Source organism: Cuculus canorus, chromosome Z (assembly GCF_017976375.1).
Source record: "Cuculus canorus isolate bCucCan1 chromosome Z, bCucCan1.pri, whole genome shotgun sequence".
Classification (NCBI taxonomy): domain Eukaryota; kingdom Metazoa; phylum Chordata; class Aves; order Cuculiformes; family Cuculidae; genus Cuculus; species Cuculus canorus.
In genome coordinates, this window is record NC_071441.1 from 19,511,144 (window position 1) to 19,533,671 (window position 22,528).

At 34.3% G+C, this 22,528-nt stretch overlaps 1 protein-coding gene across 12 annotated transcripts in view; it reads left to right on the forward strand.

Moving 5' to 3' along the window:
* KDM4C (lysine demethylase 4C) overlaps positions 1-22,528 on the forward strand; it is a 254,076-nt gene that overhangs the window by 43,389 nt on the left and 188,159 nt on the right. For all 12 annotated transcript variants that reach the window (XR_008447639.1, XR_008447641.1, XR_008447640.1 and 9 more), the window contains 3 exons: positions 6,416-6,465; positions 12,329-12,432; positions 15,771-15,908. Coding sequence is in view for 9 of the 12 variants with exons in the window: in XM_054053462.1 (XP_053909437.1) it covers positions 6,416-6,465; positions 12,329-12,432; positions 15,771-15,908 (292 nt within the window). In the remaining 3 variants the exon portion in view is untranslated. The remainder of the gene's footprint in view (positions 1-6,415; positions 6,466-12,328; positions 12,433-15,770; positions 15,909-22,528) is intronic.

The window sequence follows — 22,528 nt, forward strand, 5'->3', positions numbered from 1 at the left end:
TAATACTGACTACTTTATTGGTTTTAAGTACATAGATTTTTCCATGTTAGACTTTGATTCCTTTTATTGATGATGTTAACTGTCAGTCAAGATGGACTTCTGTTCTGCAAGATCTTTGACTGTGAGATAGTGTGAATTTAAGTTTTTATATTTTTGAAGAAGCACCACCCAAGAAATCCAAACCATATACTTCTGTTCTTTGTTTAGAATATTGAAAGATGTTAGGACTAGAGTAGTTTTCTTTTGGCTCCCTCATTACTAACAGTGGATAGCGTGAATGCATGTATTGGAACAATAGAATATATTTCAGTGCTTCTGATATATTTATGCATAGATGGTTTTTTCATTGTTTTCTCCTGCATTGATGCCCATAATGGGGTTGGGGGGTGAAGTGTCCAGCAGGCTTTCATCGAAGAATCTTCATGCTTATTTAGATCTTTCTTTTCTTTAAATTGCAAATGTCTAGCATCTCTGAAAATGTTATCTGTAGGGTTTTTCCAGCCGAATGGGATGCTTTCCTGAGAACTACTAAACTCTGGATTGTGAGGACTATCTATTTTTAGTGTGGAACTTCACTTTTCTATTCTTATGAGAATTAATAGTATAGCTTACCAAAGGAAGATTCTTATGTGAAATATAGGAAGTCTATAGACAAAGGTAGATGAGAGGGCTTTTTGCAGTCCTTAAGTGGTGCATTAATTACTTGGGCAAACAAACATTTTATGAGCTGATTTTTACTCGTGCATAGTTTTTGACTTAAAAATTTTTCTGTAAAAAGTTATATGAGGTCTGACACAAAAAGCCCTGAAACTAGCCCTATAGCTTAGGAACCAAGAGTGGGATGTAGGGAGGTAGGGAGGAAGGGACAAAGAGATGGTTATAGAACATGTTCTAACCTGTCACTGTCAGACAAGGCTCGCCTTGATTGCTTCACTCAGTACGAGTGGATGCGTGTTCAAATACAGGTATTTTCTTACTCTTGTTTGGAAAATGTCTGTGTTCAAGAGTGAACAGCGAGTTAACATTAAGTTTCTTAATATTATGTCAAATCATGATGGAAACTTCGCAGTTATTGACTAGAGACTTATGGTGAAGAGATCCCAAAGACAGTCAGTGCTCAAAGGAACTGATGTTTTAGTCAGCAGATGTAAAACCAGAAACAATGGAGACCTTCAACAGCCTTTAAGAAAATGATCTGCAGAATTGCTGTGAATGCTGACAGCACTGTGTGCAGCTGTGTGTTAACCCAGAAAGGAACTATTTTGAAGGTGATCATAGGATCATAGTTGATTTTCTTTATTTCTTAAATAAGAAGATTTACAGGCACAGTCTTATTTTTTTTTGTGCTGGACCTCTTATGTTCTGCTATCAAGTCTGGTACTGTAATCTGTAATATGGGGAGTTTATAGAGAAGACAGAGCCAAAATCTTAGTGATGCACTGATTTAACAAAGGAAAGGTATTAATAATGACACCTTGCAACAAATAGCCTTTCAGTTTGGGGAAAAATAATTCACCAGGATACTGTTACAAGTTGCTTAGGGAGGCTGCTGAGTCTCCATCTTTGGAAATTTTCTAAGCTTCACTATGTTGTCTCTGTTTACTGCTGAGGGCTTGGACTAAGATCCCTTCAAGGATCCTTTCCAACCCAAACCATTCTATTACATGTTGACCTGTGGAAACTGATGTAACTTTGAAGTTAGCCATATAGTGATTAGAAGATTGGACTAGATGACATTCAGGTCCCTTACAGGCTAAACTTTTCTATTTTTCCATGATGCTGACTCTTAAAAAAGATGGTGTTCAAAGTTACTTTGCTAATGTATGGGGTGACTTGAAAACTGATCCTGAATCTAGTCTTTTCTGAGGATTATAGATCTGTGGATATAGTCACTTGAAATTAATTTGCAACCACTTGCATTGCTATTTATAGTTTCTGCCTACTTACATGTTTTTAGCCAAGGTTTTTCTTAATCTGCATTCTGAGAAATATAAACCCCTGGAATAAACTGGATTAGAGAAGACCTGCCCTTTCCCCATTCACAAAACAGTTGCAGCAACAAAGAAAGCAACAGTTGGGTAAATACCTTTCAGCTCTTACTTTGAAGGTCAAGAAGCAGCAATGTTCTTCTTTTTGACCAGTTCTTTGGTTTTTTGTCTTTGCAGAAGGTTTTGCACTGCTACAGTTGATACTAGTCATTTATGTATTTGAATGAAGTTATCAGCTTATTTTATATAAGCTATAAGCATACAATCCATGTGACAATTTATTTCTGACTCTGCAGTGGGTAAGTTAGAGAAGAAAGTTTTCAGAAACTAAAAGCCAGGCTCCTGAGCTACCTTGTCTGCTGATCTGTGGATTTTGATGTTTTTAGTGATAGAAGGAACAGACTACTTAATATTTCAGCTTTTTGGTTTCAACAGAGGTACCATAGTAATGATTCTGTAGTACAAAATAGCTTTTCTGACTCTGATGCGTAGAACAATGTTATTCATGTGGCACAGATTCATATAATTACTTCCTGAGGCATAGGTAGAAAGATCACTATAAAATTTAAGATATCTGACTAAATTTTTATACTCCTACTGATTATTCCAGTAAAGTAGTTATAACTGTAGTTTTTTGTGTTCTTTAATACATTGTACTGTGCAAGCTCTTTGACTTTGTGATTTTACATTAATTGAAAGCTTTACATTTATTTTCATTTTATTAAAATCTTAAGGTTAATAAATTTATTAATAACTTTAAATGCTTTGCAGATTAGAAAGACAACTTCAGTTTAAGTTTAAATTTTTGAGCCGATTTATGTTATTGGTCTCGTGGACAATTGTGAAATTGTATTCAGTGTCTTTTTTTTTTTTGGTTGTTTTTTTCATCCTAGTCATTAGAGGACTATCAGGCAGGTCAGCTGTGAAAGTCAGAATCTGACTGACAGTTCATGGAATTTTGTGCCAACCCATAGACTTTGTACTGACTCATGGGAAAACTGTTTTACTAGCTAACCTGGTACATTTTTTTAATGACAATTGTCATCACATAGTCATCTTTCTGGGATCCTATTACAGCCAGCATCTTCAGTCTTGGGTTTGATGTTATGGGTTCCTTGGAAAAAGAAAAACAGTTCTGAGATCTTTATTTAACCATGTATCTATTATTACCATTTAGGTCCACTGTTTTCTTGATGTGAAAGTAAAATTCACTTTCTATTGAAACATACAACCTAAACTGAAGGCATGTCAGTCATTCTAGTGGGATATCCTTAGTTGTTATACAATGGCAGCTGTGGAATTCAGAAAGCGTGTTGCAGATATTTGTTTTTGACATTCTTTCCAACCAATGAAGACGAATTGTCCTTTTTCCTCTTTCAAACAGATTTCTTTAATGTGGAGCTTGATATTATTTCCCTCTTGAGTATGTCCTTAAACCAGGATTTTCACATTGGAACAAATGTGACTGTAGAAGATTTTTCTAGAGCTAGAATGAATGCTGATCGTTGAAGAACACTTAATTTTCATAGTTCATATAGGTCTTGGTGAAAACTTTTGAAACTGCTGCTTAAAACTGCGTTAGTAAGAATATTGGCTAAGGTTTTCTGTTTTGTTTTTTTTTTACTTTTTTAAAATTTATTTAGACATTACTTAATGCTAAGTGGATATTAGTCATGGCTGACATACAGTAATTTGCTCTGTTTAATTAAAGTCAGAATTATAAATATATATCAGGTCTATGCAATGAATTAGAGACATGAAAGACCTACTTCAGATACAGATGAAAAATGGGATCACTGTGTTTATTTTTAGCTACAATAGTAGATTATATAGGATGGCTTAAAAAATTACATAATTTTTTTTTCAGAAAGCACAGCTGTAATAATGTTATGTTGAACTTAATTTTTCTAAATAAATATTCTTATATCAGCAGCTTAAAAAAGGCAGTGTATATTTTAACTTGAAATTTCAAAGATTTATAGACACTTCAATGCTAAATTATTAAAAATTAATTATTAAATTATTCTTAAAAAAGTAGCAATGATTTTCATTAGATTATTGTCAGGCAAGATTCATAATTTGAAAACATTTTGAAAACATCACATAAAATGGCATTGGTTTAATTTTCATAGTGTTATTGTTCAGGTGGTTTACTTCTACTGTGAAGTTATTGCAGAAGTTAATTGGTTTGTGACATGTTTGCTGGCTGCTGGGAGATTTTTCTTGATAAAGCCCAGGAGAACAATTCAGAGTGAAGCAAAAAAAAGCCAAATACCTGATGATCAATTCTTCCCTGCTCTTCCAGTGATTTTACTATTAAAATGTACAGGTATTTCTTGCAATATTCTCAAAGGAAAAAAGGAAAGTGTTTTGTTTCAATCCCACCTGTGTAAGAAGATCTGACAGCTTCTAATGTGAAAATTCTCGTATCTCTTTATCTTTCTCTTCTTTCCCTCTTCTTTTTTTTTTTTTATTTTTTTTTATTTTGGTCTTATAGACTGTAGAGCTGATCAATCTGATGATGTGGTGCTGCTTTGTTTTTCATTACATTGTAGATCCTGAAGAAGATCCCATGAAGCAGTGCTAGAATTGCTTAAATAATATATTAATTGTTATAAATAAAGAAGCAAGTACAGATGAATAGAGTTATCTATTCTATGAAAATCTGGCTCAACAAAGACCCTTTAATTAATAACTATGATACCATACTTAACTTCTAGGCTGCTTATCCTAGGAGTTGCTTCAGAACTTTTTGGAAAATATAGGTAGAACAGGGAGCTGACATTGCCACTAGTTAATGAATGAATAGTAGATGGTATAGCCTAAGATATAGATTTTTTTTTGTTTTTAAAAATAAATGTTGTTAGCTTATTTAAAGTACCCTGAGAAATCACATGGAGGAATTAATCTTGAAAACATATATATACACATATACGTATATATGTATGTTTCAGAAATGTGATTTAATGTCTTAGATTTAATATTTATTATTTACTTGTCACTATCTTGTTACTAGTATCCTTGGTTTTCTGAATTAAATTTGTGTCATAAGATCTTCTTGAAGAATTCTTGACAAATGTAGGTATCAATGATTCTTTGGTGTTTTTCTGTCTTTTCAAAATTTTTAACAAGTATGCATTCCCAAACTAGTAAAATTAAAATATAGTTAGCATTAACCTTTATCTTTTTGTCCATTCTCCCCTTTTTATCTGTATCTTTGCTTACTATCAAAGAAGCGTTCTCTTTTCCTCCTAGTGATTTAGCTTTTGTACCTTTTATATTTACTTTTCAAGTGGGCTGGACTTGGCCTTAAGATATGAGAAGTCAAACAAATGTTAGTGGCTGTTTGGTAACGTAGTAAAAGGAAGCTGGACACGAGATGATGAAAAATATTTCTCTAAAAACTGTGAGCTAACTACTGAGGCTAAAAGTGAGCACTTCTTTCTCTGATTTAGTAATCTGAGTTTGGGAGTCTTTTTGTTCAGTGTTTGGTATGGTAGATGACGAATCGAGTAATATTCATCACTAATTTCACTGGTACCTAAGCAAATGCACATGTGTTAAAGAAGGTCAGTTTTCTAATAAGATTTTTTAGGAACCGGACCTGAAGGACCAGGAGAGTGACTTTGGGGTCTCTAATGTCTGATACTACAAAGATGGTCTCCTTTCCTTGGTCCTTAGCTGTGAGAACAATGACAACAGTGGGAAGAATTAAAGGACTGAACAGTAGATGTTACCATAGATGCCAAATGAACACATTGATGAAAAGCATCAACTTACATTGAATGAATTATGGCTTGGTAATCTTAGATAAGATAAAGATTTCATATGGAGTCTTTTAAAAAAAATATTATTAAGAACAGAGTAATTCCAAGATAAAAATTAATTAATTAAACAAAAGTATATTTCTTACTTATTTTTAAACTCTAATTGTAGTGTTTTTACAAACACAGGGAACCCTTTTAATCCCCAGCATTGACCGTAGGAAAAAATAGAGACATTTAATACTCATATTTTTCTATTGAACTCTTGTCCTGTGAAGTTGTAAAATTAAAAGAAATTAAACCTGTATAAGTTAGACTTATATCGTGTAGTTTTGTTTCATTTGGAAAGTGAAAATATATGTGTCTTTTTTTCAACTGGAGTTTGTAATACTATCAAATATTGTTAATATGCATGATTCAGATATTGAATAAAACATTCTTGAAATGCATATTATAATATTTAGACTAGAAAGAAGCTAAAATGTTTTTTTCAAAAAAATCCTTTATATTTTTTCCTCTGAAATTGACATATTTTTCCTGTGTAACTTTTCAGTCTTTAATATTTTTGGCTTCTATATTCGTAGATATCCATTGTATGTGAATCATGGCTTGTGCAGTAATAATGTCTTTAAGCATTTTATCTTTTTTTTATGTGATTTTTAGGTATGCTATTCCTCCAGAGCATGGGAAACGGCTTGAAAGACTAGCTCAAGGTAATATTTTCAATATTTCCGTGTGTAAGATGTTTGAAGGACAAACATCCAGCAAAGTGAAAAATACTGTCCTTGACTCACCGACTATGTTTTATTACTTACGTTGTGTAACTTCTATCTGTTTATGGTATGATTGCAAAGAGAGAATGCTTTCAGGTACTTGGAGGAATTCTTAAACAAAACTATCCTCTTCTTTTTTTCCTCTTAGAACTTTGTTGTATACTGACATTTGTGCTTGATGAAGCTTATGGAAATGAGCCTTATTATTTTGTTGTTCATTAGATTTTTCATTGCTAGTATCTTTGCCTCCTGTCTGCCCTTCTGTTTTCTTGTCTTAGCTTCTTTTCATGAGTAACTATTGAATCTTTACTTAGCCAAATGTGATAAAAATATAGGAATATCGAAGACAGCTGAATCACTTGAAGTTTTATGGAAGTTAGTGACTGGGTACAAATACTTTATCTGAAAGACATTAGACTTGCATCTAATAAAGATAACTGATTTTGCCCTTCAGCTGCTTTCTCACTTATATAGATTTTTAAAATTTTATATACGTAAATGTAATAAAAATGAACTTTTACTGCGATTTTTATACTGATCACTGAATTATGATTAATATTTCATACATTCTAAGTCTTTTAAAAGAAGGTCTAAATAAGTAAAAAATTACTGTAACTTTGAGCTTAATTGCATTAATTTGACTTATTTTAATTGTATTTAAGTTGAATTACATTGGAGATATTTGCAATTTAGGTTATTCTCTTATGTTCTAAATTTTATTTTTTATATTTATTTATATTTTCAGTGTTAATAAATGAGCAATTCAGCACCTTTACTGTAAAATTTTAGGTGAAGATTTGAGTATGTAAGTGTGGAGAAAGATAAGTCTAGCCTTATTAATTTTATCATAAGAGTTTTATTTGAAAGTGCCCTAACAATATTGTTTTATGTGTGTGTGCTTAAATAATGTCTCTGTTATTAACCAAATTGTGATAGCCTTGATCATACAAGGTAATATACAGCCAGTCGCCATGTTCAAATCAATAGAGCTGTAGAATTACTTTCTTGGACATAGTATCGTAATTTGTCCATGTGTGATGGTAGCTGAACAGTTTAATTGAAAACCGTAAGGACACATTCTTAAGCGTTCCAAATATCTTGAAAGTGGTAATCAATCAGGAATAAAGCCAATCCACTTCAGTTTGCGTTCTAGTTGTGATGTGGTTTCGTCTGGTATGAGCTGTGTGTAGTATGTAGGAATAATGCTCTCAAGGTACAAACGAAAAGGAGCCTTCCAGATAGCGGTGCTCATTGTCGCTCAGTAATTTATAGAGATTAATTTATTTTAAATTGTTCTTTACCCCTGAACCATTTTATGTATGCTCTAAAGACTGTCAGTGCACCAGTGCCCTCTGTGTGGGAATCATATCTTCCTCAGACACAGCTATGAAACTGCTTAGTGCCCACTCCCACCTTCCCCTGAAGATGAAGAGAGTTTGACTTGTATCTAGAGTATGGATTGTAAACCCATAAATCGTATGGAAATGTCATTAGCTACTGAGGTGGAATAGTGTTGTCTTCACCCAATGATGAGACCAGTGATGAGACTATAACTCAAAAAGTGGTTTTGTTAGTACAAATAGGATTGGTTACCTTGTATATGGTTATCTTATTTTTGGCCAAGTTATCTGTCAGAATATGTGTGTATTGTGTTCTGAGAGCATGTTTTTGGTTGTTAACACAGTCTGAAGCCTATGTTTTCACATAGTCATTGCCATTGTTGCTCATGTTAACTAGATTTAAGTGTTTTAAAAAGCATGAGTGGGATTTTCAGTTTGAAGGGTAAATGCACTCTACTTCTAGTTTATGTGCTCATATCCAAACATTTCGCCACCAGCAGTTAAATCACATACTTACCTTGTAGACCGTTCTGATTCTGCTCTAGGTGTTGAGAGGCTCAGTGTTTCTTTAAATCATGGATTGTGGAGTTTAACTGGAAGGTTGTTTCCTTATGGATGAATATCAATGAGCAATCTAATTCTGTTTTTCTTTGATTGCTTATTGGCTCCTATGAAGCAATTGTCGTTTAGTGTGCTGTGTAATCAGTTCCAAGAAGGTAAGTAGTGTACAGATGGCTAAATGTAAGTATGGAGAAGAGGCGTAGAAGAGCTCTGCCACATCTCAAGAGGCCATCTGAGAAACTGGGGTTGCATGCAAGAAATCCTGCTTTTGTATTATAGAATTTATTTAAAGTTAGTGGATTAGTTTTAATGGATTAAATTAAGATTTCATATGTCTCAAGACTATGAATCTACTACAGAACTTGAATGATATTATAGTTACATTTTAGATAGATTTCAATATTTTTTTCTTTTGGATGTGGGATTTCACTAATTATGCAGGATTAACTGATAATCCTGTAAATTGATGATTTTAACATCAGTTTGGTATTTGAGAATGGTTGTGGTGTGTCACAGGCGTGTCTTTAACTGTCCTGCATTTGTAAGTATCTTGTGATGTTTCTAATACAATGTCCTCTATTCAGTGTGCTACTAGGTATTTTTTACATTTGCTAACCAGTTCTCCCACACGGATATTTCTTTGCTGAAAGAAAAGTTTGTCTGACCTTACCCTTAGCCTCAGCAGAACAGAAGATCTTCTGATATATAGAGCCATGTAAGGAGGAAATACTATCTTCTTTTTCTTCCTTGTTCATTGAAGAGGAGTGCTTTCAAAAAAAATGAGGTGGATGAGACTAGACAGTTTGAGTGTGTGTTAAGTGTAAACTTTGGCAGGGCCAAAAGATCTTTTAGAGTGGCACAGAATGTGTAGGCTGCACTTTGATTTCACTGTGAGGGCTCTGTAACCGCAGCAAATGTTCTCCTGTAAATTTCTCTTAATGGTTTTTGAACAGGTTGCGTTCTGCTGTTCTGTGTTGTTTGCAGCTTTCAACAGCAAGCTTACCTTCTGGTTGGAATCGCAGCTATTTCTGATCTCTTGAGTTTTGGCCCATCATTTGTTTTTTATCATTATGTGTTGAGTTTATTAAGCATGTTGCAGTAGCAGAATTGGGTATAAAGTTTGTTATCAAAGGGAAAACAACTCTGCCAAACCCTGCCTGCTTTTAGAAATTAAAGTTTTTCCTACTGTTTATACCAGTTATTTCCTCAGTCTTAAGTATCACTTTCAATTACTTTTTTCATAATGTGTTTCAGTATATTCATATTATTATGCTGCTCAGGACTGAGACTCCTTGAATCTTATAAGGTGTAGATTCCAATTTATGATTGTTATGGTTATGTTACAGGCATTAATTGTGCCAATGTAGTTGAAATTTATTTACTGGAAAGCACTAATTGTGGGCTAGTTTCTTTTGACCGTCTTTTAGTCAAACATATATGGTAAAACTGTGTCTACCAAGTAGTACTTTTTGAAACTTATATTATAACCTTATTTGCACTTCCAAAAGGAAGTAAATAATTATGTGTCTGTTGGTGAGGAGGAAAAGGAAAGAATGATAAACCTGAATAAAATTTGATCTTGGGGAACTTCAGCAGAGTTTCTAGTACATCAATCAGCATGAGTGTATATACACCTTTGCTGCTTAAGTACTGCTTAGTGTTATATCTGAGAAATCAGAAAAAAGTGTTCTCCCAGCCGTAGAAGTATGCTATTATAGAATGTACAAAGAATATGACAATTATAATGTGATCACTGTTGTTCTGCAGTTGTGGGGTTGTTAATGGGCATAAATATAAGACTCATTAGAGGGATGAAATTCGATCTGTTGTTTCAGAGAAGGCTGTGTGTTATGGCAAATTGTTGAGATTTTGTCTTCTTTCACTCAAGTCATTAAAAATCCTTAGATGGTTAATTGATTGAAAGTGATTATTTTCAGATTTATTATTTATGTAATCCAGTAGTGAGCATGTTGCTCCAAGAATGAAACTGTTTCTGTGAGTGACAAACTAACATTTGCATGAGAGGCACACAACAAATTGTACAAACGCCGTAAAGTGATGACAGAAAGCTCTTCTATTAGTTGAATATCACGTGGCTTATTTTTTGTCTACTAAGCAATGTTTTTCTCATAATTTGTCCAGTAATTATTGTTATTTTTTTTCTGTTTTTTTTTGTGGAGACCCCTTCTTACTGCATTCATACAACAGCCAGGCTTTTCCAGCAAAACAGTTGCAACTGAGTTTAGAGAATAATTGAATAATCGGATGGGTAATATATTTGCTGTGAACAAATGTTTACACCTTGGATAATCCTAGGTCATCCAGTCTAGATCTCTCTCAAAGATTTTTAGTATTTTTTATGAGGCATACAATATCATTTAATGCATAAATGAATCAAAGGTGTTTTTTCTGAATTGGTATTAATACCACAGTTAGAGACCTTTTCGTCATGAAGAGCTAGAATTGTATAATATCTTCGCCAGTATCAAGTTGCTAAGCAGGATAATCGGTAAAATATGCCTTATTTTTTTTTTTTAAGACCATTTACTTCACTTTAATTTCTGTCCATGTTCCTCAAGTAGTTCTCCTGCATAACAGAATAGGATTGCATATGTTTACCCTGTATCTGAAAAAGATAATCAGTTTTAAATGACTTCATATTTGGATTTTTTTATCATATGAATTTTATGTAGGTTTATCATACAAGTGAAAACAATTTTGGAGAATTTTCATTATGGTATTTTTTTTTTTTTTTTACAGCGAAGTTAAACTAATTCATACTGCACCAGTTTAAAATCTTAGATTTCATCTTTTCCCGTGCATTTTTTGAGATAGGGCTGTGATGAAACTGTATACATACCAGTAGGAACTCACTCTTAGACTTCATCACAAGGAGCTGTCACTTCCTGTTTCAAAATCTTGTTTACTCAGTATTTTTCTATGGAACTGTTAGAGACAAGGAAATCTTTTATGCCTTAGATATATTTTCTGAAAGTAAATTTTAAAGACAATTACTTTTTTAGAAGTTTTTTTAGCAGTACCCTGTAAGTCTTTGTAAAATCCCTGAAATCACTTGAGAATAAATGACATACAATACAGTAAACTGTTGGTGTTAAGAATTCTTGTTAATATTGAAAAATACATTCCACAGTATAAAGAGAAATAAAATTGAATTTATCATTTAAGTATTACTTTCAAATGTTATGTAACATTACATATTATCCAGGACTGCTAGACATATGGATTGCAGTTACTCACAGTACATCTCATGGTGATTCTTGCTAATGATCCGATAGAAACACTAAAAAGACAATAAAAAAAAATAATAATCTTTTTTGTAATAATAACAATGATAATAAAGACTATCTCATCTTTGCTGATTAGTGAGTAAATTGGTTCCCCTTTGTCAACATAGTAATGCTGATGTTAGTGCTGTAACTTTGCTAAAATTCTGTGATGTTGCATTACAGCACGGTCAAAAGTGTTTCTCCTGGCCCCAACAAGAGAGACGTGTTCATCTTGGAGCAAGTAGTACAGCTGTACATAAGTGGAAGCAAGTTTGAGAGCAAGTATTCAGAGGAAGTAGTAGGTGGCTAGATGGCTCTCACAATGTTCCTTCCATTTTTCAATGTAACATTTTCAGCATCTTCTTGCTTTCATTAAGTACTATGCCTTTTTCTTTGTTTTATTGTTTGTAAAACAATAAAACAGTGCCTTCAGGAGAGGCACTTGATTTTTATAGAAATTTCTCAGAACCTAGCAATGATAAATGATAAAAATTCTAAAATGATGATAAGAAATTCTAAAACAAGTTTAAACAGCATATATATTTTAAAATATTAAAAAAAATCCTACTTGTTTTAATTAAAAAATGCCCTGTTATGCTTATCTTGCCTTATTAGGGTTCTTCCCAAGCAGCTCTCAAGGATGTGATGCTTTTCTTCGCCACAAGATGACTCTAATTTCTCCATCAATATTGAAAAAGTATGGAATTCCTTTTGACAAGGTACGTTAGTGTTTATTTTTAAACTGTGCATTCGTGCATTGCATTAGATGGTGTTTACTCTAAGAACTGTTTTTAGTAGAGATGAGGCAAATTTTTTTTTTTGGCACTGACTCTGTGAATATAAGAAAAAAATGCTTGTAGGATTAGGACTTCTACATGGTTCATCTTGGAATTTTCTAGCAGAAGACATTTGTAGCCATCATAATTTTTATCCTAAAAAATTATCTCATTTTTAAGTTATTACCAATATTTTTTGCTTCTGTTTTATTTCTCTGCATGTGATTCTGTTGACTGAAACACTTCTTCACTAGCTATGTGGAGTTGTATGCAAGGGTTTTTTGAACAAATTACTTGTATATGAAGTAGTTTGTTTTCTGAATGATGCATTATCATATGGAAATGTAGTTGCAGAGTTCAGTTTTTGTAATATTTAGGTAAATATTTAGGTAAATACTGATTCCCTTCATAGCCTTGTGCTTTATCATGAAACGTCAGATGAAACCTTCCAGCCTGGAAGGTTTTATAACTAGATTTATAGTTTTGAATTTACAGAACATTACTGTGAACAGTATAATTTTCAGTGGTTGGTGTTTAAAGTAGCATATTGCAGAGTGCCAGCATATTGCTTTCAGTACCACGCATTTGAGGAGGGTAAGGCAGTTGATGTTCTTATTTCAGTGTCTTGATTATTGCTGTATTATAATTAAAAAAAAAAAGTGCTAGAAATAGTTAAATATTTAAGTTTGGTTCTGTCACCTAGTCTTGGGAGGAAGCAGACTGTATCCAAGTGTAATTGTAATTAATGCGATTCAGTGAGAAAGTGAATAGAGAGAACCGGGCTGTGATCTCTCATGGCTCAAAGTGATAGAAGTAGAAATGTGCTGAATGCTGATAACTCAGCCTTCGCCTACCAGGTGGCAGCTGAACTGCTGCTTGTTGCAATAGAACACCTGCTAAACTGTCAGCAGTGGGAGGGTGTATTGAGATAAATTTTGGAATTGTTAGCATTGAGAATAATCTCTCTTAAACATTCCCGCGGCGATTGTTACAGTGCTACAGTAGCAGTTATAATATATGCACCTGTATGTGCATTTGCATGTATATTCTAAATATGAACCCGCAAAAAATTAACCTTGTGTAGTGCAGATGCAAAATGTAAGATCCAGTTTTATTCTTTAGCTTTGTTAGCTAAGTATATTTTTTCTTCATCCTATAATACAAACAGAAATATACATCTTGATGTGCTATCCCTGTGTATTCTATCATTAAGCAAAAAACAGCACATCAAGAATTTATAAAACCTTAAGATGAGAATTTTGAAGAAGAAAGGGGAGATTCTAAAAGTGGAAATTGAACATAAGACAACTATGTCAGAGCTGAAATTTAAGATGTGACACATAATAAGAAAAGTGTTTGGAGTTATGAGTTTTAATTTTGTTGATTGTTTGAAATTTAATTCTCCTTTTTAGCTATTTCAAATCAAAAGTACGTTACCCTGAAAAGAATTATACTTGTCCTTCCAATTTTTCTTACTGTATTGCTTCTGCAAAGCATTGTCACACAATGAAAACAGCCTATTTAATCTCTAAGAAGTCTTATTTTCCTGTAATCAGTGAATGCATCTTGTTGAATAGTCATCAATCATTGCTAAGATTATTTTCTTCATTTAAATGGTTCTGTTTGCTCTTTAGTGGGCCTGCCATCTGATGTGTGTTTTGTGTCAAAAAGCATATCAAACAAGAGTATAGGGAATCTTTTTTCACTCTTTACTTCTGAATCTTTTAGTTTGTTGATTAACTCTTATCAGATAGTTCAGAAGACAGCGTGCCATTTCTAGTTTGACTAGCCTGTCCTTGATACACTCTTTGGTGCTCTGACTTAAAGAGATTAAAGCTGTCTCTGAGTGGAGAGAATATTTGGGACTAACAAGAAGTGATGTCTCTCCTTTTCTTCACGTCCAGGGGAGAGCAGCAGTCCATCCAAGTACAGAAAGATGAAATTTTTCTCTTAAAAGAAAATATCCTGGCTAGTGATTTGTTTATGTTACCCCACTTTTTTCTGTAATTTACTCTGGCAACCTCTTGTATCTGCTTTTGTAACTACTAGGAATTTTGTTTCATTTTGGCTGTACAAAATACAAGTATAATGACAGTGGTTTTTTTAGTGGGTGTTTTTTAATATTTTTTGTTTGTTTCCTTTTTTTTTTGTGCTTTCTGTAATTTCTTGTTGAGTCAGTGGCCTCAACAGACTTTTGACTGCTTTTCACTGTACTTGTAAAGCAGTCCTTTGGAACCACTCTTGATTATTCTCTGAAGCAATGTCAAAGCTTAACTGTAGTCAAGCTTTTCCTCTGAGATTTTCCTTCTGGGCCCCTTGTCTTTTAGGTATTTGAAATTCTCGTTATCAATAGGTCCAGAGTCCATTAAATTGTGCTTAAAGAGAAAGAAGGGAAGGACAGGGACATACCAAAATTTGTTTTAATTTAGGGTCTAAAGTGGTGTTTTAATGGCTTTGCATTGAGACATTCTGCATGATATTTCCAATGGAAGAATCTGTTAGTATCTGTAAGGCTGAAGAATTGATGGAGGGCAATTGTTAGTTTTTCTTCCCTCTTTCTTAACCAAAATGATTTAAGGATACTGCCTGAGAAGATTCAGATGTATCCAATATGTTCCTTTGGGATGAATAACATTTTTTTTAACTGCTGAGCCTCATTAACTGAGAGTTTATCCTACTTTATGTTTGATCATCAAGAGTAAGTAACTTACAGGACAAATCAAACCCTCAATCACAGTTCTTCAAATTGTACTTTTTGAAACAGATGAATATTGGGTAGAAGAGTGAGAATAAGATCTTTCTCTAGTCTTTGCAAGAAAAGTTCTAGTGCCATTCTAGAGAAGTATCTTCAGGGTGGTGGACAGAATAATTTCTTCAACAATTAATTTGTACTAGTATTTATGGATGATAATTGCAAGCATTTTGGTCCAGTCCTGGTTCCTCTCAGTCAGGAAGATTGATATAGTCTTTCGACTGTCTTTTCTAGCTCCCTGTACTTCCAGGTTGCATTACCAGTGAACTTCTGCTCCAAGATTAGCTTTTTGAAAGTACTTTCTGAATTTGTGAAGTATTATATGTAGCTATGTATTTTATAGTAAATAACATTGTCTCAAGCATGCCATTTATGCTTTCATTACATTGCAGCTGTGTGCCAGGTCAAAACCTTCTTTCTTTCTAGGTAGTTGCAAAGGTAAATACTGTTTTTGTTGCTTCAGGAGTGGAACTGCTTTTCTAATCTGGGTCAGTTTGGATTTTGTTTTTTCTTTTGTTTTATGCTGTAGGTTACACAAGAGGCGGGAGAATTTATGATCACTTTCCCATATGGATACCATGCAGGATTTAACCATGGTTTTAACTGTGCAGAGTCAACAAACTTTGCCACCATCCGATGGATTGATTATGGAAAAGCAGCAAAGTTGGTAAGTCATATTGCAAAAAGCTGATGCCTAAGGAAGTCTTGCCTGTGGTTATTTCTTTGTGAGAATCTACAGAACGGGAGAACTATTAGATCAGATAGTAACTTGTACTGCCATTGAAATATTATTTATAATTGTCCTTTTGATAGTGGGCATTGTATTTCCAGCAATGTATATTCCTCTTGGTAGTGTTTGTAGCTTAATGTATATTATTCTTCAAACCCAGTTCTATTTATGGGTATTTTAAAGTTGAAGCTACATATACAGAGGTTAGTATATGTGAAGACAACTGACTTTGGCTCTTATACCTCCTCTAGGCTCTGCTGTTTGTGAAAGCACTTTATAATAAACTAGGAATTTTGATACCTGGAAAGAAACGTAAAGTAATTAAGCACAGTTTAAAAAACAAGTTCAATTTCTCTAATCTTTAATGTCATAGGATATCTGATAGTACAAGATGATAAAAGAACTGTGAACTCTGAGTAGATATTTTCAGGTTTTAAAATTAGATGTGTTTTACTTAAGATATTTTAGATTGAAATTTTGTGTGGCATACATTTTTTTTCGTTTCATGTGCAGAATGTGTACAAAATCAAGAGAGTGTGCAATTTATTCAGCAGAAGTTTGTTACTGTTATTCTGTATTTTTTCCCTCTTGTGCTCTGTATGCATACCCTAACGGTAGTGAAATTATTGAGAACATCATTATGCATCTGACATGTTCAGACTGGTCTTTTAACTTTAATTGGGAAAGTTCTGTTTTTAGTAGCCAACAGACAAGGTGTTGACTGTAAATTTAATAGTAATAAATGTAATACCTAGAGAAATTCCAAACTAAGTTAAGAGGAATATGGGCATAGACACATAGGAGTTAACTGTGGCAAGTAAAACTGCCCTGGATTGTAAAAGGTGTGAATGTGTGGCAGCTCTAAAATTGATTCAACTGAACTCCAAGAATGGCAAGCTTTATCTTTCGATGTAGCAAAGCTGAGACAGTGATACCTGCAGCTATCTCACTTTCAGTGGAAAGGCTTCATATTTCTTATGCTTTTAAAAAATGGTCTACCATTTGGTGTGCAGCTGCCTCAGGACAAACTATTAAATATTTTATGCCTCCAGCGTACCTCTCAGTTATTGTATTAAACCATAACCTTAAAGTCATGTTTAAAATCAGTGAAGATAGAAGATAATTTTTTGAAGCTAATGAAATTTTATTCCTTTTCACTACTCCAAAAGTGCTTCTGAAATTCTGAATTTTTAGCTAGGAAGTCTTGCCATATACACTCTAAATACAGTCTTATTTAGTCAAAATTCTCTAGCTTATGAATAAAACTTTCATCACGCGACACTGAATTTTGTACTGTGGTTATTCCACACAAGTGCTATATTGTGCATATTTAGTATAAGAAATGAAAGTAATTCTGTGGTTTCTGCAGTTGAATTTTAGTGTCTGAAAGTTTCAAAGTGGCAGCCAAAGCAATAATGACTACTCTTTCTCTATGAAGAAATCTTAGATACTATTGTCAAATGTGTATTCCAGTTTCTTTGGCAAATACTCAGAGTGCTTAGTGTCACTTGCTTATTTTTTATCACTTATTGCCACAAGAATAAGAATTAATCCTTGTTTTTCTTCTCTTTTTAAATGAAAGAGAACATGCTAGGGTGTGGTAATAGTAGGATTTTTAGTATATTTTTAATGGAAATGTGTAGTAAAAGAAGAACTAATGGAAAGGCGGTAAAATAATTCTTCATAATACTTGCTTGTATTTGTTTATGCCATACAAATAGGATAAACAAGTCAAACACAGAAAGCATTAAAACTCATTATCTCTTCTTAAATCGTAATTATGTGACACTTAGAAAGCCCACACAACTTACACAATTACTGGAAATTGGATACCCTGTTTGTTTATTATGGTGCTTCTCTAGAAAAACATGAGGATAGCTATGATTAGTTTTATCACAATCTTAGGAAGTTTCCTGAAAGTATTAAAAGGTAAGAAGTCAACATGCTCAAAGAATATGGATATTTTATTAAGTTTTATTTGTATCTCTGGTAATTTCTTTTAAAAGGAAAAAAACCCATCATACAACTGTGCCTTCCCATTTGTCATTTTTCAGAGTACTGATGTTGTGTTTGACGTATCTTTTCTTTCTGTATGTGTTGTGTACAAGAATTTTAATTGAAAAAACCCAGCTTGGATCCTCTAGTTCCTTTGTATTGTACTGCAGAAATTGCCTCCGTTAGTGAAATGAAGCAAAATCTAGGTCAGTTCCTTGCTGTAATCTCCTTAGAGAATATTGTATATGGATGACTGATTATTGGTCTTCCTACAGGAATGCATTCATTTTTACAGAATACTTTCTAATTGCTTACAGCTGGGTTTCTGTCATAGAAAAAGTCCTGAAGTACAGAAAAATCCTGAAGTACAGTCAATATTCGTTCTTCATTAATTTTCGGGGGAAAAAAATCAGGCAAAGATTTCCATTAAAGTTGTAGTAAATATTTAGGCTCTGTGGTGATCCTGCTTTCCTGTGTGAACTGAGATGGTGTTAAAGCTTATGTGAAATTGATTGCAAATATTAAATTGGAGATCATTTAGACCATCAGAATGGGTAACTTTAGTTAAGCAGAGATAGTGGCTGCAAATTCCAAAAATTATTTTCTGTCTTTAAAGATGCTAGATTTGTGATTTAGTTTCATTATGTGTACCCTGTCTGTCTGTAATAGTTGAACTGTAGGAGCAGGGATGTACCCTCCAGCTTGTTTTCCGGAGTGTCTGAAAGACTTCTGCTTAGGGGATGACATATCAGAAGTAATACCCGGTGGCACTTCCAGTGTGCTCCTTGCTACAACTCAGCTGCTGCTTTGAGCTGTATTCTCAGTTTGGGACAGAGTTTAGTTGGACAGAATTAAGCAGAAGTAAAAAAAATTAGATTAAAAAAAAGCAGAAATGAAGAAATAACAAATATATGGTTATTATTTTACTATATAAAAGTCCTCCAGCTCCAGGGCAGAAAGTGCAGTCGTAGAAGGGACCTTGAAGATCATCCAGTTCCAGCCCTACTGCCATGGGCATGGACATGTCCCACTAGACCAGGCTGCCCAAGGCCCCATCCAACCTGGCCTTGAACACCTCCAAGGATGGGTCATCCACAGCTTCCCTGGGCAACGTATGCCAGTGCCTCACCACCCTCATCGTGAGGAACTTCTTCCTAATGTCTAATCTAAATCTTCCCCCTTCCAATTTAAAGCCATTCCCCCTTGTCCTATTATTATGTGCTGTTGTGAACAGTCTCCAGCTTTCTTGTAGGCCCCCTTCAGGTACTGGAAGGCTGCTATAAGGTCTCCTTGGAGCCTTCTCTTCTCTGGGCTGAACAGTCCCAACTCTCTCATAGTCTGTCCTCATAGCAGAGGTGCTCCAGCCCTCTGACCATCTTCATGGACCTCCTCTGGACCCGTTCCAACAGTTCCATATCCTTCTTAAGCTGTTGATTCCAGAACTAGGCATGGCACTCCAGCTGTTTCTTGGCCTTCCTGACGCCATCTGTACACAGCCAGGCACCATTCCTAGTCTTTGATGTCTTTGTCCATTGGCAAGAACGCATGGGAAGAGAAATAGGAGATACTGGTGAATGGAACAAACCAGTCAGGCTCTCCTGAAAATGCTTGGGAAATGGGTGTGGTGCAGAGGGATGTTAGTGAAGTGCCGATGTACAGTAATGGCAAGACTTAGCAAATCAAAGGTAGGTAGTACTCAGCTCACAATTACTTTTGTTGTGTTTGTTATGTTGTGTGAAGATGAGATGTGTGAAGAACATCTAGGCTTTAGATGTTCTTAATAATTGCTGTCCTGTAACTTACATATATTCAATGTTATTTATTTTTGAAAAAAATTAAATGGTACAGAATAAGGGGAGATAGGCTATCTTCAGGCTTCTCTGAATAGAAAAATTCTCATTTTTCTAGTGGAGCTGCATTCATTTGTGTAGACTAGAAATGTATAGCTTCATGAAGTGCATTTTATTTTGTTTACTGCAGTGCGTTTTGTTACTATTGGTAAAGCAGATGAGCCAATGACAATTATCTTGTACATTTTGTAGATAGCTTCTTTGATTTGTGTTGAGTAGATAGATAACTTGTGTGCTGAATCAAGAGGTGATGTTCAGTTAGAACTGGTGAACAGAAATATTTGCATACAGTCCTTTTTGTGTAATGAAATAAAAGTCCTCAAGCAATTGAATAAAGGACAAATCTTTAGTATGAGAAAAATCTTACATTCTTAATGTTTCTTAGCTGCAAACTGGGACACTCTCTGTCCCCGCCTCCAAATCTGTGGATCATCTATGTTTATTAATTCTATATTTTGGTCTTGTTATTTCTACTGAATACCAATGTTGCCTCACACAAGGGTTACAGTGCAAGACCTCTCACTTACAGGTACTGAAAGTGGAGTTCTTGGTCATGATTTTCACTGTCCAGATTCTAGCTCTGGTGCATAAGATCAATGAACTTTGTGCACTCTGATACTGAGAACAGGAAACAGATTTTAATTTAAAAAAAATGCCTGTGCTTTTGTGTACAGACAGTTGTTTTCTTTTTTTCTTTCTCGGAATTCCTTTTTCACTTTGCTGCACGTTTTGCCTTTTTTGCCGTGTTTGAAAAACTTAGATGTTGGCAAATCGGTTCCTAATTACAGATAATTCCCTTAAAAAGCGCATCCTTTGACCCTGTGTAGAGCTTCTGGACTGCACGGTCTCACTTAAGCTAGGTGGGAGAAGGTAGTTCACAGAATAGAGAAAATTGAGTTGAGGTGGAGGTCCTGTGCAGGAAACATCCAGGATACTGGTAATGTGAGCAGGCTCAGTCAGGGCTCTCTAACTCTTCTTTATGCAGTGGTGATTGTTTCAGTTACTTTCCTTCAGTTTTCCTCTTGTTACTGTTTAAATCCCCACATTCCCCTGTCTGTTACTTTTCCATATTCTTCTGTATGCATTTCTCAGAACTATCTGTCACCCATTGCCCAATTGATACCCATCGTTCAGAGAAAGTGCTGGCATTTCTGAGTACTGCTCTTATTGCTTGCTGTGTCTATTTTGTGGCACCACTTGGTGACTTTCACTCAGCATAAATGTATGTAAATTTTACTGCCTTCTATCAGGGATAGAGTCACACTAGGTGATTTTAGTAGTCATTATAATTATTCTTTTGTATTGCAGCTCCTTTTAAGACGTGATTTGTTTTCAGATATTGGTGCTAGAAAGGCTTTTGTTGTTTAGCTGTGGAACCAGAGCAGAGAAGTCTACCAACCTTTTTGACTTGCAACTTAGGCTACTTAAGTATTATTGCCCTCTTTCATAAAATTAAGTCAGTGATTACTCATACATTCTTAAGACGCAGCTGCTTAGCAACGTTTTTTTCTGTGGATAGGTTAGATCAAAGTGCTGGCCTGCAGGTTGTATTTTTCCCTTTGGTGGGATGAAGTGCAGTTGTTTTGATGTTAGGTTTGATGGATTTGTTTGCCACTGCATTCATTAGCTTCACATCAAAAAATTGACAGGCTGTTAAATGAAACTTTGGCTTAGATTTTCAGCTTGACTGTTTTGAGACCTTTGTGAAGATATTTTGTTTTTGTGCTGCAGCAGCCTCAAGCAGTTATGACTGTTCCAAAGGCAAGAGAAGTTATTTAGTATCCTGATTTGTTTGGGTAAAAGAGAGAAATTGTCTTGAGGATAGCCATGTCCAGCTTATTCTATTGAAACAATGTATTTGTTATGAAATATACATTGAGAGATAATATCTATGACTTAATATTATCAGAGAAGAAATTACACTTGCCACACAAAAGCGCCTTGCTACCTCTCATAATTTATTGAGGTAATAATTTTTTCAAGGAGGGTTATGTTTAGGTTGCTTTTGTACAATAAAATATTAGTTGTCTCTTTTAACGCAAAAATAAAAATTCTACTAAATTGTACTGTTATTATTTTTTTTAAACGTGGTTGAATGATTTAAAAGCCTAGGCTCAAAAACTATCTTGCTATACCTACAGCAGTGTTTTTAGTTTTAGTACTGAATGACAGAAATAGCTATGTGCATGTTACATCAGCTTATTTTACGAGTTTGAATTAGGGGCTTCTGGCAGGGATGATTTTTTTTAAAACAAAACATACATTTGATACCACTCTGCAATGATATCAGCATCATTCAAGATGCACAAATAAATGTTTTTATTTCCTGGAAATGATAATTAGCCAGCTATGCTGCTGACTTGGCTGCTGACAAAAATCTTACATGGATTCAGGAACCAGGCACACTTTGCATTTTTGGTCCTGATGTTAGTATATTGCTTCAGAGCAAATTCTGTGCCTTCTGCAGTTTGACTTTTCACTTCATAATCATAGTACCACTTTCAGTTTTATAATTGTCACGAACTGTTCAATTTTATTTTTTCCTTGTTTGTTTAATTTATCTTGATATGTTCCTTATGTTTTATTTTTTTTCCATCTTATTCCCATCATCTGCTGCCCCAGTTTAGTTCTTACATCACAAACAGCATCTCTTGAAAACAGTAGCTAGAAAATTTCCCACCATTCCCAAAATCTATTGCTGTAGTGGGGAGA